At 38.5% G+C, this 17,138-nt stretch overlaps 1 protein-coding gene across 3 annotated transcripts in view; it reads right to left on the bottom strand.

Annotated features, from left to right (window-relative positions):
* Positions 1-154: 154 nt before the first annotated feature.
* RASSF1 (Ras association domain family member 1) overlaps positions 155-17,138 on the bottom strand; it is a 44,169-nt gene continuing 27,185 nt past the window's right edge. For all 3 annotated transcript variants that reach the window (XM_063291962.1, XM_063291963.1, XM_063291964.1), the window contains 4 exons: positions 5,420-5,524; positions 4,856-5,153; positions 4,084-4,199; positions 155-1,591 (listed from right to left, as the gene is read on the bottom strand). In XM_063291962.1, coding sequence (XP_063148032.1) covers positions 1,445-1,591; positions 4,084-4,199; positions 4,856-5,153; positions 5,420-5,524 — 666 coding nt within the window. In that variant the 3' untranslated portion in view covers positions 155-1,444. The remainder of the gene's footprint in view (positions 1,592-4,083; positions 4,200-4,855; positions 5,154-5,419; positions 5,525-17,138) is intronic.

Below are 17,138 nucleotides of genomic sequence, written 5' to 3'. Positions count from 1 at the left end.
TACGGGATCAAGGATGGCAGGGGGTCAGGATTAAAATGCACACTATGAATAGGGTTTGTAGGAAGTAACAGATGTGACACAACATGCAGATGCCATTTCTGGGCATAGTTCTTCAAGCAAGAAACTAACTTTAAAACAGGCTATACACCAAATATTTCTCATCCCTGAATCATTTATTGATTGGTGTACAAGCAGTATCATTCATAACCTAACCAATCCCCCCAAATGTTTTATCCATTCTGTTTTCAAAACAATTAATGAACAATCCTAGTTAATCCATTCAGTTTTCAACATAGGAAACAATTATAAATAGGACTCTCCAGAAGTGACAGAGGCCTAGTTTTTTTTTTAAATATATTTTTCAGTGCTCTGGCAAATATACTTGACTATTAAATCCCAAAGAGACTTATTTTAGCAGTACCCATGATTTCCATAGCACACAAGTTTTCAGCTAATACCCAAAGAATTTCCTGCTAGGATCTGCCCAAAACAAAGATATTCCACAGCCATACATCAAGATCTCAGTCATGCATCTGCTCATATAAAGATGAGGACTCAGAGCTATGATTATCTACAGCAGAAGAGAAGCCTGTGTTCTGTGCTTTGTTAGGCAACTAGCTTCAATGCTTTTCGTAAGGGGAGCAAAATAAAGGAGGTATCTTGGCAGGAGTTTTTTACATTTTGTTTTTACAACCCATTACCAATGTTTCTGTCAACTGCTTTTCTGTAGTTCTACCTGAGAGAAGACAAACTTCATACTCCATTTCTCTGCATGATCCCAGTCTTAGCAATGGCTTTAGCTGAGAGGCAGCAGATTTGACTTAATCATTTTGACCATGAAGTTCATACCAAAGACTGGGTAAGACAGGGTTGAGTGGATTACACCAATCCCTCAAAAAGAATCTCACAGTTAGCAACCTTATAGAAAAATACAAAAAAATTATTTTGAAGGAAAGTGCCATGGATGCCTCTTCCTGGAATACTTCTGAATTCAAAGCCCCACTAGTTGTTTTTATTTATGTTAACCTCAAATCCTCTCTAGTTCCAATCCCAGAGAAACATAACTCGGCAAGTCTTGTACTATAAAAGTGGCACTAGCTTTTTGGCATTTCAGTGATAGTGCTATAGTAGAGCTCCTAAAATTCTCATCTTCAGACACACCCTGCAAACACCTTTTCATTTTCTTACCTGATCCCAATGTGCTATGCATGCAACATTTATTATCCACTCACTCCATGGGAGCACACACATGCATTGATCAAAGGCTCACAAAGAGATCCATACATCCCTGCTGTCCCTTCCCCACCGTCCCTTCCCCACCACCTCCAGAGATACATTCATCCCACAGACAGTCGAAGGATCACTTCCATTGCAGTCCACTTCGCTTCACTGCTTTTGGCAACTGCTTGTTGCTGGAGTGCTGGGTGTGGGATACAGCATTTTATCAACCTGGGGTGCGAGCAGCCAGAGCCTCTTGCATTTTTTGGCGACAATGGGCATATTTCTGCAGGATCTGCCGAGTATGTTCCTCTTCTTCACGCTGCAGGATACGCAGAAAGTTCTGCAATTCAGGCATGCTAAAGGCATCCCACTGCAAAGGGTGAAGAAATGGAAACAATTGTGACAATGTGTTTGTATCATAGTGATGAGCTTATGACCAAACAATAGAGATCTGTTTGATCACTTTTTGCCATTATTTATTCTAGAATCTAAAATAAAGCACTAGGCTTAATCCAAACAAAAGACCCTGGCATAGGAAAAGCAGGGGACTGTAACTTTATATATAACACAAAGGAAATCCATTTATTTTAGTGGCCCATGTTTAAAAGAAACACATAAAAATAGTACAAGGAGATGATATGAATCAAAGCAGAGGGCAAAATGTTAAAAGCCTTCCCTGTTCCTTGTGTGTGTCCAGATGTGGATCTCCTTATTCTATAGCTTAAAAAAAGCAGCTTTGAGCTATGGCTTTAAATGTCTAGTTTGCCCTTCTTTCCTAGTGCAGAAAGAAGAAATACTTAGTAAATGTAAATGCTTATGAACATCTCAGCAGGTGGCAGCACTTCAACAACTTTGTCTGGACTTGGAAACTAAATAGGATTGGGCCTGGATAGTATGTGGATAAGATTCCTTCAGGGAATATCAGGGCTGCCTGTAACAGGCTTCCTGGAAGAAAGCAAAAGCAAATCACTTCCACGCTGTTGCCATGAAAACTGTATGCCTGCACCCCTGAATTCAGCAGGAAATCAGCCTGACTCAAAGGAAACAGAATCGAAATACCTATTAGACAATGAATACCACCATATGATTCTACTATTGACCCTGGCTGGATTCCCTGGGCCATTTACAACTTGTCATCAAATACTTAATACAGATCTTTAAAAAAACCTGGTTAGGCTCTAAAATTACTTCATTGCGTGTTCAGAACTTAACCTACTGAAATAGGTCTAATAAATGAATATTAACGGTCAGAAACAGCAACAAAAGCACAGCTACTAAAGTAGTAAATTGTACCCAGCCAATTTAGTTCCTAATTATAAAGTACAGTAGTAATGTGGGGTTTTGTAGAACATTTTGAAACAGACATTTTTCTGGTTCCTAAAATTAGTCATATACAAACATTTTCAAATCTGACACGCCTAACTCCAGGCTCAAAATAGCTGTCTTAACCTTACTGGAAGTGTCCCAACCCATTTCAAGCTATGAAGATTTCTGGGAAAGGCAGAGCAGTTTTTTTGAGTCCAGAACATGGCATCTCAAATTCAAAATGTGGCCTTTTCTCATATCACTACTAAAAAATAACTCAGATTAATCAATTTATCTTTGAGTTCAAATTTTTCCAAAAGCAAGCAGCATTATGTAAATGTTGTATTCAAGCCAACGTAAAGATTTTCTTGAAAGTTTTCATTAGCATACTTGTAAACATTAAGATATATGAGCTCTGTGGCACAAAATTCCTTTAATCTTAATAAAATAAATAAAGTAACTGGTAACAGTATTACAATGTTCATACATACATGATTCCTAGCAGTAGTTACCTAAAGTAGGTTATTGCAACTGTTATACAATCCAGCTTATTCATTCTGTATTCACGATTATTTTTTGCCTGCTATACTTTCAAAAGTGGACAACTTGCAGAAAACATTACACTGCAACACTATATACATTGCACATGTATATAGTGCCCATTCCTGGACCAGGAGGCTCTACTCACCATCACTCATGCCCTTGTGACCTCCCGTCTGGATTACTGCAATGGCTCTACATGGGGCTGCCCTTGAAGAGCATTCGGAAGCTTCAGCTGGTACAGAATGCAGCTGCACGGGTAGTAAGTGGAGTCGGGTATTCGACACACGTAACACTGCTGCTACGGGAGCTGCACTGGTTGCTGGTGTGCTTCTGGGTGCACTTTTGTTGCTGGTTTTCACCTTTAAAGCCCTTCATGGCTTGGGACCGGGTTACCTAAGGGACCGCCTTCTCCCAGTTGTTTCTACCCGTCCAATTCGATCTGGTAGATTGGGCATGCTACGGATCCCGTCGGCCAAAGAATGTCAGTTGACGGGGACTAGAAGGCGTGGCTTTTCAGCCGTAGCGCCTGCCCTCTGGAATATTCTCCCCTCTGAGATCAGGATGTCCCCAACCCTGTTGGCCTTTCGTAAGGCCGTGAAGACCTGGTTATGTGCCCGGGCCTGGGCCCCCCGAGTGTGGTAATGGTCCCGTTTCTTGGTTGTATTGACATCTTACATTGTTTACTTGGCAGCCACGTATATTTATTTTTTATTGTAATTGTTTTAATTGTAATTGTTTTATTGTTTTATGGTTTTTATTGTTGTGAGCCACCCAGAGTCACTGGTTGAGATGGGCGGCTATAGAAATTGAATGAATAAATAAATAAATAAAAATGGTACTTGTTAAAAAACCATGCAACTGGAACTAGGAGATCAAGGCCCAGTGCCATTCTCTATCTGTTGAGGTCAAGGCAAAAGTTGCTAGAGAGGAAATAGCTATCGGGTTCATCCTACTGCCAGGTAACTCATTACTTAGTCACACGAGCTCAACAGGCACATCAGTATCCAAACTCACATTGACTTCACCAGTCTCATTTTCCTTCAGAACAAAGCTGAGTGTCTTTTCGCTAGGACCAGCAAGCAGTCGGAGACGCAGGGGTTGCTCCTCATCAGAAAGCTTACGGATATATACTGACACACAAAAATAAGAAATTGAATTATATGAATTATTCAATCTACCAGGTAGCACAGATTTAACTAAAATAGACAAATCAATCCATTCTCTTCTGGGAGGATGCTTTTAATACACCAGTTCCCTAGTTATGCATTTTCTAGTAGAGAATTCTGCAGAAGCAGAAGATTAAAGATTTCACTATTTTTCCTCCCAGCTGACTTTCAGTCCTGACATACAATTAGCAATAATAAGAACACTCTTAAAGAAACACTGTGTTTCTCTTCTGCATAGCAGATGTTTCACAAATGAAACTAGGACAATTCTTTGCTCATTTTATCTTGAAGACAACCTTGCCATCCTATCGTCAAAACATCCCAGCACTCTCAACCTGGCTGCCTGCTCAAAGAAAATAGCCTTAACGGCCTTGGGGAAGTCCAATAAGGAGGCTACTACCTTTACCTTGGTGGGGGGAAGCGTTCCAGAAAGTGGGGGCTGTAACAGAGAAGGATTACTTTTGGTTCCCTGGGCCCTTGGCTTCTTATGCATCCCCCCACCCCCTGCATGTGTATATAGGCCAGGCAAATAGTATTCTGAAATGGTTCCTAAGATGTATCAAAGGTGCAATAAGATACATGCTGGTTTTTCAAGGAATTCAAAAGGAAAGATCAAATACCTTGGTCATCTTTTTCTGTTCTCTCAAAGAGGGCAAACTTGCGGGGATTGTCAACAACCATGAATTTCTTGAGCAGGGCTTCAATGACTTCACTAGCCCGTGTACGAGAAATTATATGCAGGTGCTTGATTGTATCCTTGGGTAAGTAGAATGAAGTTCGGCGCTTTACAGCCTGGCTGCGCACAGAACTCTTCCTAGTGTCCTGGATTGAGGGTGCCTTCTTATTGGCAGGTACTGACACAGGCCGGATCAGCTTTAATTGTACCTTAATGAAGCCCGTATAGGAACCATCTTTATTCTGCAGGAGTAGAAGAACAGCAAGTTGGGCAGAGAAGCCAACAAAAATTACCTCTAAAAGAGCCATTGGTGCAGCATTGGAAAAGGAAGGATTTGGATGGAGTTTTCTTTTTGTTTGCTGAAACAGCTAGGAATTGTATCTGTGGAATGATTGCTATTTTAATATTTTAAATGACCGAGTTAGGGAATGAGGGAAGACACAGGCCTCTGATGCTCAGGTGCAGAGATATATTTGGGGCCTTGAGTTATAATTGTTCCGAAACTTACCAAGCTCATGAAGAGGTTACTGTTGATCTGGCTGTTATATTCTTTTATCTTTTGCTCAATCTCAGCTTGGGACAGAATGGGTTTCTCCCAGTCAACCTGTTCATCCTGCAGAAGAATCAATAAACTTAAATTAGTCTACACCTTAAGTCTCAGAAAAGATAAAACGCAAAAAAAATAAAATAAAATAAAATAAAATGCAAAGGAGGGAAAAAAAAGCTTTCTCGATAGGCCTTTCTCATCCCCTTTATTTTAGTAATATAATGCAACTGTTTTACTTGAGAATCACCATGGGACCCCAGAAATTTTCTTGCCTGTGTATCAATGGGGAGCATCCTTTTTCCCACAGGTAAAGACTCCACGCTCACAGCAAAAAACCTACTTCAACATTTCTTCTTGTTTCTTATATAACAGAGGCCTCTCCTCCAAGCAGAGGTTCCAATACTTTTCACAGTTGCTTTTGCCACCACCCATGCACAAAGAAGCTTTTTTCTCTACAGAGACGAAGACAGGTGTGCTTTCCCTCACACTGAGCTTGTGTATTTGGCAGCAGCAAGCCACTGCTTCCAACTACTATAGCAACCTGCACAAAGTCAAAAATCTTGTGTATGACCTTTGGAAGGGAGGGGGTATGGCTGCCAAAGCAAAGCTGAAATAGATAGAACCTTTCTATATATACATCCATATGTACTTCCTAGTGAGCATGCTATATGTCCTTTATCAATGCCTTCATTTAAAAAAGTCATGTAACTGCTTTTAATACTTAGTCTTATACAACCTTATTTCAGGCCTCCTTCCCACAGCTTCCCCTGTCTCATTTAACCAGGACAACCATTATACATGAAATCTAAAGGGGAATTTGCACCATTGATAAACATAGGTCTGGATCTCTAAGAAGCTGCTGTTGAACCTTGAAACTGTTCTCTCACACTCTCTGGATTCAAAATGTAGTTTAGATACTTGCTAATAATGCCATTTAGAGTCGAAATAGCATGTGAACCAAAGGCCCTGCCCTGTTAAAAACCCTTCTGGCAAACTCCCAGCTGCTCCTGGAATCCTAGAAATTTAAATGACAGTTTAGTAGTATGCATTCCCCTTTGGATAATATACCAATTAAGTACAATAATATAAATAGTGAGAGGTAGTATAATAAAATATATTGAGAACCAGTCCTTACCTAAAATGTAAGTCAGCCTCCCCCACCCTGCAAAAAAACCTGTAAACATCAGGTGAAGTCATTATTCTACATTTAACTCCACCCAATTCCTTTACCCACTCTGGGCATGAATGAGTTCACTGTGCCAAGCTGTAATTCTTGAACTAGCTCCACATTCCCAGCATCAGCTGTCAACAGCAGAGGACGAAATCCTTTGGTATCGTCATTGGGCGTAACAAGAGAAACTGAAATAATCACACACCACACCTTTGTTTGATGTTACACCAAACCCAATGACATGACAGTGAATTAGCCTTGTGATTAATATACAGTAGGCTGCTAATCAGAGTTCTGTTACCACAAGAAAACTAGAAAAGATACTTAAATTACTCTTGCAAATTACCGCATCTTGCTACCACTTGAATTTCCAGAAGCTACAAAACTGGCATTTAGTATAAGACAACCATGATGAGCAAAGGAGGCTTATTTCTACAGAATTTGTTGGGACTATATCAATGCAACAAATCATTTATGTTTTAATTACTATTTTACCACTATTTTTTCTTATTCCTCTAACACCTTAAAAGGGATGGGGAAAGGCATGCACTTTTAGGAGCATTACCTATAAACATTAAGTCTTGTTCTATGTTACTGATATGCATAGCAAGATATTGGGAAAACAATGTCTCTGAACACACACATTCACATCTTATTGTTATAAAAGAAGGTGTTTTGTTTTGTTTTGTTTTTAAAACAAGATACTTAATCTATAAGATTTTTCACAATGTTGCAACAATGGAGCGGGGAGCTATCACAAGGCATCAGAGGAGAGCAAAGTTCCAGATAGGGTGGCATGCAACATTCATTAAAGCTAACCAATTTGTGAAATAATTGCAGGATTTCTATTCAGAGAGAGGGAGAGAGGGAGGGAGGGAGGGAGGGAGAGGGGAGTCTCCCCCTTTACCCAAGTACAGATGGCCCTCATTTAACAACCACTCATTCAGTGACTGTTCAAACTTATGACAGTGCTGAACAAGTGGTAGTTATGACTGTCCTCATACTTACATTGGTTGCAGTGTCCCTGCGGTCACTTGATCACCATTTGCAACCTTCTTTGCCGGCTTCCGACAAGCAAAGTCAATGGGGAAGCTGGCAAGAGGTCGCAAATAGCAACCATGTGGAGTCCTTACTTAATGACCCACGGTGATCTGCTTAAGGATAGCAACTGGGAGTGCCAGAATTTCCATTGCTAAGTGGCACAGTCATGTGATGTTGCACTTTACGACTGTGTCACTTAGCGATGGAAATTCCAGTCCCAATTGCCATTGTTAAGTGAGGACTACTTGTACACAGAAACATAAACATATTCTTATGCAGAGGAACCATCTGCAAAAGGACCACCAGATCCAATCAGTCTGCCCATCCTTCAAGGACATCTAGAGAAAGCCCACTTAAGGCCCTGCATTGGCAGAAAATGGTAAGCGCATGGGTCAGAAAGTAGCTTTTCTTTATAGAAGTCCCTACTTATGGAACAGCTGCACTCAAGATGATGAAGACCTTTTTTTAGACAGGCTTTTGTTCTCTAAGTTGATGGGGACTGTCATGTAGTTAATTGTTGGGGATTTAATTGTATTTATGGAGATAATGCAATGTCTCATATATTGTTACTGACTATAGTTTTGGGATACAAGGATGGGTAGATGGATGGATAAATAAATCTGTGTCAATAATTGCGAGGTGCAGCTATTTGAGAAGCCCTTGTTATCACTATGATGTTTCTAACTAATATCTGGATACCTCTCTTTACCTTGTTTTGCTAATAACCGAACAATAGTTAATTCTAATGTTATAAGAAGAACATTACTCAGAAAAACAAAATTCAGTAGACCCGTTTTTAAACTTCTTTTTAAATTAAAGATTTAAGAACTAAGGAATCTCTACTCCATAAATTTAGTTGTAACAAGAATGCTTTGGGTTCCATACTAAAGTACAACTTCCCACCTAGAGAATTGTACACATAAAATGACAACTTCTACATGTGTAACAAAAACCCTACAGTTTCTCTTCCCCAGCTTTTCAGTTATTTGCTTCTGATTGCATCAGCCTCCTTTCCTGCTGACATTCTCTAGTGGAAGAAGGGAGACTATGGGGAATTCCAGATGAGATCATTAAAAACCAATCAGAAATCTCTAAGGATTACTGAAAATGGTTTCTTATCTCACCACAATAGTAAGCACATGAGTAAATGATTTATGTGATTGGCTCCCATTTCCTCAGGCAGAAAGAAGCCTTCAGAGACAAGACATACATGCATTTATGCTTAAATTGTATGTTACATGTATGCAGGAACTGTACAACAAAAAAACTTTAAGTAAGGATTTCTGTCTAATTAAATCAGTAGATACAGAAATTCAAATGCAAGGTTTGCATGTGGTAATCCTGAATTAAAATCCCTGTAGGTGGCTTTAGGCAAATCAGCATTACTCATCTAAGTTCACTGCACAGCTGTTGAGAGATAAAATTACGCAAAGCTCCTTGGAGGGAAGGTGGGATACAAAATTTTGCAAATAATGTAAACAAACTGAATTGCAGACAGAGCAGCCAAATAATTATAATTTCTTAGCGAGACACGTATCTCATGCATTTATTACCAAAACACTGACAATTTTAAAAATAAACTTTTATGCCATTTTTTTCCAATTGAAATTAGAGAGTTTTACAATGAATGATACATAATAAAAACAGTATTAATATAAATGAGCACAAACATCAGTAACACCAGTGGGGGAAAGCAGCGTAAAATAAGGTATTCCAGCCTCCTGAGAGGTCCATCTATTTAGAATTTCCAAATTGTTTAAAGGATAATCACCAATCCATCTATTGCCAATTCCCCTATGTTTTTGAAGTAAGGAAAGGAAGTGCCAAAACTATAATCTAAGAAGCTATTTGGGAGAGGCTCTATTAGTCTGGTCATTACTAAGGTAATCACAAAAAAACAGCCATACTAAATGGAATGAAAAGCATATAAAAAAACCCTATTTATCAAGATTGGTTATGCCTAAAAATAACTTTTGGCACCACAGATTACAGGATAATATTCTGCCATGCAAAGAGTTAAAACAGAAGCACCACTTCTGCAGAGAAGCCACCTGCATTTGGCACTCTCTTAGCTGGCATCTAAGAGCAACCGTTTTATCAACCTATCTGAACAGTTTTCATCCCAGGTGTCTATGTTTTTTTTTTTAATGTAAATCATTAAATCAAAAGCATGCAAGTATTTTAGAGGGTGAACATGGAGGATAGTCTTCATATGCTGCCCTGGAGTATTTTCTAGATAATAAGCAAGTTAATTAAAAAAAAAATTAAAAAGCACTTCCAAATCAAGATTTTCTTTTTATTATAGTAAATTTTATTAAGTTTCAAGAGAAGAATAAAAACTACAGAAAAACAAAAAACTGAAAAGAAAAAAAAAAAACGAAAAAGTGAAGAAACACAAGAGAAAAAATTTTCAAAATTACAAAAAGATGTGGCTTCTGACTTTTAACAGCAAGGATACACCAAAATTTTCCATAATCAATCTCTTACTCTATATTAAACCAAAACACTACATTATTTCTATAAATCATTCCACTCTAACACATAATAAAAATCACTAAGTACAGTTACTCCTCCCCCTTATATTAAAATAAAGAAAAAAAATCATATAAACCTCCTAAACATCTTTCTCCCCTCCAAAAGATAACACCTATTTAATTATTCCCTTCCTACCACTATTCTATACATTTCTGTCTAGTATAAGAATCAAATTAAAAAGCACATAAGTTGTCTATTATACTTAATAATACAATTTTAATAATCCCAATCTTAATAAACCCAAAAAACAAAGACAATTCAAAACAGTAAATCCAAATCTCTAAGAGCAAATATCATCAATCAAATCCTTAAAGCAAACCAGATGGACATTCAACCCTTATCCCACTTCAAAATAAACCAGAGCAGTTACATATCCTCACAATGTACACAGAGCTTTTCTCTTGAAAGAATCAAACAGCCCAACTGCCCCGCTCAAAGATTCCAGGTTCTTTTCATGGCATTCCACCAGAAAGTCAATTTTACTTATGGCTTGCAGATCACTCTCCCTCTTAGATTTCTCCAACTCCACTATCCAGTCTTCATCCAGCATCTCGATAAAAATCCCAAGCTCAGTCTTAAAATCCAGGCAAAAATGGGTATGATCAAAAACAAAGATGGCAACGACCTAACAGAAGAAGAAGAGATCAAGAAAAGGTGGCAAGAATATACAGAAGACCTGTATAGGAAGGATAACAATATCGGGGATAGCTTTGACGGTGTGGTCAGTGAGCTAGAGCCAGACATCCTGAAGAGTGAGGTCGAGTGGGCCTTAAGAAGCATTGCTAATAACAAGGCAGCAGGACACGACGGCATCCCAGCTGAACTGTTCAAAATCTTGCAAGATGATGCTGTCAAGGTAATGCGTGCTATATGCCAGCAAATTTGGAAAACACAAGAATGGCCATCAGACTGGAAAAAATCAACTTATATCCCCATACCAAAAAAGGGAAACACGAAAGAATGTTCAAACTATCGAACAGTGGCACTCATTTCACATGCCAGTAAGGTAATGCTCAAGATCCTGCAAGGTAGACTTCAGCAGTTCATGGAGCGAGAATTGCCAGATGTACAAGCTGGGTTTAGAAAAGGCAGAGGAACTAGAGACCAAATTGCCAATATCCGCTGGATAATGGAAAAAGCCAGGGAGTTTCAGAAAAACATCTATTTCTGTTTGATTGACTATTCTAAAGCCTTTGACTGTGTGGACCATAACAAATTGTGGCAAGTTCTTAGTGGTATGGGGATACCAAGTCATCTTGTATGCCTCCTGAGGAATCTGTATAACGACCAAGTAGCAACAGTAAGAACAGACCACGGAACAACGGACTGGTTTAAGATTGGGAAAGGAGTACAGCAGGGCTGTATACTCTCACCCTACCTATTCAACTTGTATGCAGAACACATCATGCGACATGCTGGCCTTGAGGAATCCAAGGCTGGAGTTAAAATCTCTGGAAGAAACATTAACAATCTCAGATATGCAGATGATACCACTTTGATGGCTGAAAGTGAAGAGGAACTGAGGAGCCTTATGATGAAGGTGAAAGAAGAAAGTGCAAAAGCTGGTTTGCAGCTAAACCTCAAAAAAACCAAGATTATGGCAACCAGCTTGATTGATAACTGGCAAATAGAGGGAGAAAAAGTAGAAGCAGTGAAAGACTTTGTATTCCTAGGTGCAAAGATTACTGCAGATGCTGACTGCAGTCAGGAAATCAGAAGACGCTTAATCCTTGGGAGAAGAGCAATGACAAATCTCGATAAAATAGTTAAGAGCAGAGACATCACACTGACAACAAAGGCCCGCATAGTTAAAGCAATGGTATTCCCTGTAGTAACATATGGCTGCGAGAGCTGGACCATAAGGAAGGCTGAGAGAAGATAGATGCTTTTGAACTGTGGTGTTGGAGGAAAATTCTGAGAGTGCCTTGGACTGCAAGAAGATCCAACCAGTCCATCCTCCAGGAAATAAAGCCAGACTGCTCACATGAGGGAATGATATTAAAGGCAAAACTGAAATACTTTGGCCATGTAATGAGAATACAGGACACCCTGGAGAAGATGCTGATGCTAGGGAGAGTGGAGGGCAAAAGGAAGAGGGGCCGACCAAGGGCAAGGTGGATGGATGATATTCTAGAGGTGACGGACTCATCCCTGGGGGAGCTGGGGGTGTTGACGACCGACAGGAAGCTCTGGCGTGGGCTGGTCCATGAAGTCACGAAGAGTCGGAAGCGACTAAACGAATAAACAACAAACAGTCTTAAAAAAACCCTTTCTATCGCTCTTAAATTCTTCAATTTCATCCACCACATCTCCAACCTGATGGCACATTTTAGATCTCATATTTTACACAACGTCCTGAATATCTTGCATAAAAGCTTGATAGAAGTCAGAAGAAATCTGTTTAAGGTCTTGGTGGAAGTCAAAGAATCTGTTTGAAATCCTCCATGTCTCACGCAGTAGACTATGGTGCCCCCTAGGAGCTTAGCCAGCAAAAGTCGAAGATCTGAAAGATTTCCGAAGTGTGTTTACATAAAGTAAAAGTGAGATAGCAGACAGTTCTTAAGCGAAACTGAAAACAGAAAGCTGAAGGTTCAAATCAGCCAATTCAATGTGTAGGAAAATGCTAATATCTTCAAATTTAATTCAAAAATAGTAACAGGAAGACAATTGTTTACTCTCAAACCTCCTTTATATTTGGAAGGAAAACGAAACCCAAAACTTAAAAAAAAATTAAAAAGTAATCCCCAAAATAACATTAAGCACCAAGAGAACCAGCTTCTCCCTGCTGGTTCTTTTCTACCTCTCTTGGGGTACATATGCTTAAAAAAATACAAATTGGTGATTTAAAAATGGGGTGGCCGGTCTTAGTGTCCCTTTAAGGCTACAGCGTGGCTTGGAAAATGATGAAATCCCTACTTCCCAGCTGGCTGTTACCAGTCAAATGCGAAATGCTGTTTGCGATCTTCTGGTTGCAAGCAGCCGTCCAGAGGACAGATGGGATGATTCCAGGTATTCTCCTTGATCCGGAGAATGTTTCTGAGCTTCAGGAAAACCTGCCTGAGCCCAAAAAAAGTTACTGCGCTGTCAGCTCTGTCCACTGAACCTGGGCACAGCCGTTCAATCCACTATTCCCACCGATCAACTGGAGCGCCAAATTTTGCAAGCTTCAGCCATTCTTACCTTTCCTGAAGGTAAAGGGGAAGCCAAACATGGGATTCCCAACTAAAGCACTAGCTCTTGCTAGTGAGAGGGAATGGCCTCTGAAATGTGCTTCAGATTGCATACAAATGGTAGACTGGAAGCTCCCCATCAATATATAAAATGTTCACTATATATTTAACCTATTTCATTTTGGCCCATGCCTTTAATGTGGAGTTCCGCTGCTACTAAAGCCTAGATAAAGTGTACAAGGGGCAGAGTAATATTCCAAAACAGTTATACCTCTCCTTTGTTTAAGGAAAATAATAAAGCGACACCTTTCAAGGATGACTCATAGTTTTCTACTGTCTTCCAAAGAACTGTGCAGGTGTGTGTACAGTGAATCTTACTGTTTTAATTTTCCACCTCAACACACTACCCATATAGCATTAATCATTTGCAAGAATTACACAACCTTCTTGCATTTCTTCACCCACCAAAATAACTTCTATTTAATAACTAAACTTTTTCTGTTAACCTATCTCTTTCTCTTACACATATAGTGATATTGTTTCAAATCAGAATCTGGAAAAATTCTATTTTAGTTCTCTTATGACTAAAGTAGATGTAACAAAAGGCATAAGAAAATAAAAACCCATTAAATAGAACTATCTTAAGACTTTTACAATGTCGTTACTCAGTGCCTGAGAGAATTCTGGCATTTGCCCCAGCCACTTTCCAGAAACTACAAGTTTCCTTGCAATTTGTTTTGTTAGCTCTTTTCTTTTTGCCTATTAATTAAACCAGTCTCAGGAATAGCAAATTGTGAATAATTAGTTTATTAATAAATATATAATTCACTATCCTGCAGAGGGTTATATGAAATATGAGAAATCCAGTAAAGCCTAACTACAACTGACTTGCAGGAAGCTGGGTGTATCAGGGCAAGGAGCATTTCCTAGGCACAATGATCTGATCTAATGAGCAAAATGGGAAGTTGTTGCGTCCTGTGGAAAAGAGCAAGAGGAAATCCATAAGGGTGGGACAATGAAGTGAATGATGGTCTGGATAGGATAGAGGATCCCACCCATCCACAAGAACAGCATGTCAGGGACATGGATATCCTGTTTACATGATACAGAACTGCCTCTAGGACCCAAGATGGAGAACTCTCTTAAGCATGCTGTTTTTTATGAAAACACTCACTGCCCATGTTAATATGACATAAATCAACTGCACCTACTTTGTTATTGTATTTAAGTAAATTTTGCCTAGCATATACAACCCTTGTATCTAGCTTGTTCAAACAGAGAGGTCAATGGCAAATCATACTTCTAGATTAGTACTAACGTTCACTATTCTCAAATATCACTGAATTTTTTATTGGAGCTACTAGATCAGCAGTTGTCAACCTTTTCTAACTGAAGTTCTACTAATCACCATCCAAGAATCTGAATGTTTTGTGAGAGAAACAAAAATGCCACTTTTTAAAGAAAAAAACATTTATGTTTTTACAGGTATTCTGTTACAAGATCATTATTATTTATTGTGTCCCACCTAAACTATTTCTGAGTCTCAACCGTGGCATGTGTACCACTGATGGACAACTACTAACCATACTACTGTTTCCAGTTCAAGAGAATTTGCCAGTTTTGGAACTGTTACGATGTGACCAATTCATTTTCAATTCCCTATTTCAAATCAAAGTGTTGCTGCTCAATTTCCTCAAGTAGGTTTTCCTGATGCTTCCGCAAGGTTTCTGTAGGTAATACATTATTATTATTATTATTATTATTATTATTATTTTGCAGTTCTTTTTAATTATCCTCTGGATCAGTAAAATAGTTATAATCTTAATATTCTGTTTTAAAAGTTTTAGATAATTTTCTATTGTTATCCAATCTAAGAATAATGAATTTAATATTAAACAAGAGCAGTCTACACTGTAACTGCTATATTATATAACTATAATATCATAGTTATTTTATCTCCACTCCCTATTTCTGAAAGTAGGAATTGTTATGTGAATCAAAAGTCTATTATGCAAGAATAAACTATAAAATAGATCTTAACATTTAAAATCACATCCATCTCCTCTTCCAAAAAACAAAGAATTCTTTGTAAAGTCCAGTCTAATATTTGTAACTGAAACTGTGTTTCCATGTTTTTAAAAACATTTTTAATGCAATATTTTTGAATATATCCTTCATAATTGTTAGAACTTAGTAATTATCAATTTCTAAAATACCGTAACAAGATCCGCCCTACCTGTAGGTTCGTATGCTAAATCAAAATCTGGACTTCTCCATACCAGCATGATTACATTCATATATACATACATACACTATTCCCTTTCAGGTAAGCAACATTATGAACAGAAAAGGAATAAGAAATGCTAAGCTAAAGGCATTATGGCCTAAAAAGAAAGAGAGCCAGTTTGGTCTAGTGGTTAAGGTGTGGGCTAGAAACCAGGAGTCTGTGCATTCTAGTCCCACCTTAGGCACAAAAGCTGGCTGGGTGACCTTGGGCCAGTCACTCTCTCTCAGCCCAACTTGGTGCAATGTAGACTAGCCTCCTCGTGGTGCACCCCGGGCAACGTGACTTGTCACGGCTAAATAGTCTACATATCTGGCTGCTGGACCTCACAAGGATTTCCCAGGAAGAAAAAAAGCAGCACGAACACCGAACTGCTATGCCATACAATTAATAATAGTAATAATAATAATTAAAATTAGTTTTCACCAACATTATTTGGAAAGCTTCTCCATACTTTTCTATGCATACAAACAATCTTGGCTTCAACCACATCCATACCCCACTTCAACCACTGCCTTTTGTTCTTTAAACTTCTCCCCTCTTTCTTTTTGAGGATAGAAAAAAATTCCACCAAACCACAATTGGATTGGCCTTCTCTCTCCTCCCAACCTATTTACACTTCCTTCATATATTTGTTTTGTACAGTAATCCTGTCCTGGTTTGTTATTGCTATATGACCAACCTATGTAAATATATGTTTTTGTACTTGTCACTCACATTTGTATTAAATCCATTCATTCAACACCCATATATTCTTGACCCTTTCTCTTCTGGTTTTACTATATATAGTACCAATATATTTTAAGTACCTCATTCATACTGCAGTTGACTTATGTTTTTCCCGACATATCCAATTCTTACTTCCATGTAACAAAATGGGAAGCATACTGTTAAAGACTACTATTTTTGTGTCTTTCAATAAACATTCTCAGCCAACAACACAGCATACACAAGAACCTATACATTCATGTCCCCAACCAACAAACCTCTAAGGTCATAACAACTATTCCTGATATAGTAGATGTATCCACAGATACATTAATCAACTATGGAGACATCATAAAACCTTGTCTTACTCCCTCAATAATGAACCACTTGCTAAGCATCCCATTTATTCTCATGCATGCTTTATTTTTATCATCACATTCAGCAATCAAACTTCCTCTTCATATTTACACAAGACTTGTTGAGATGGGCAGTTCCATAATTCAAGCCTATTCATTTTGTGACATACTTTCTCTAAATAAGCAACATAAAATAATTTTTAAAAAAAATTAAAAATCTCACATTTTTACATTAACCAGTGACTTGCTGAAGAGTCATAATCTGGTCTGCACATCCCCTCCCCCCAAAAATGTCATAAGGCATTTCCCAACTTTTGCTTATCTGTACATGTAGCCCTGCAATTTTTCAACGTTCTCATAACATTTATGAGTCTATCATTTTTCCTGGACATTAATGTCTGTAACATTAGTTTCA

The sequence above is a fragment of the Candoia aspera genome, chromosome 2, assembly GCF_035149785.1.
Source record: "Candoia aspera isolate rCanAsp1 chromosome 2, rCanAsp1.hap2, whole genome shotgun sequence".
Lineage (NCBI taxonomy): Eukaryota > Metazoa > Chordata > Lepidosauria > Squamata > Boidae > Candoia > Candoia aspera.
The sequence above is the reverse complement of the archived record's forward strand: the minus strand, read 5'-3'. Positions and strand labels throughout refer to the sequence as shown.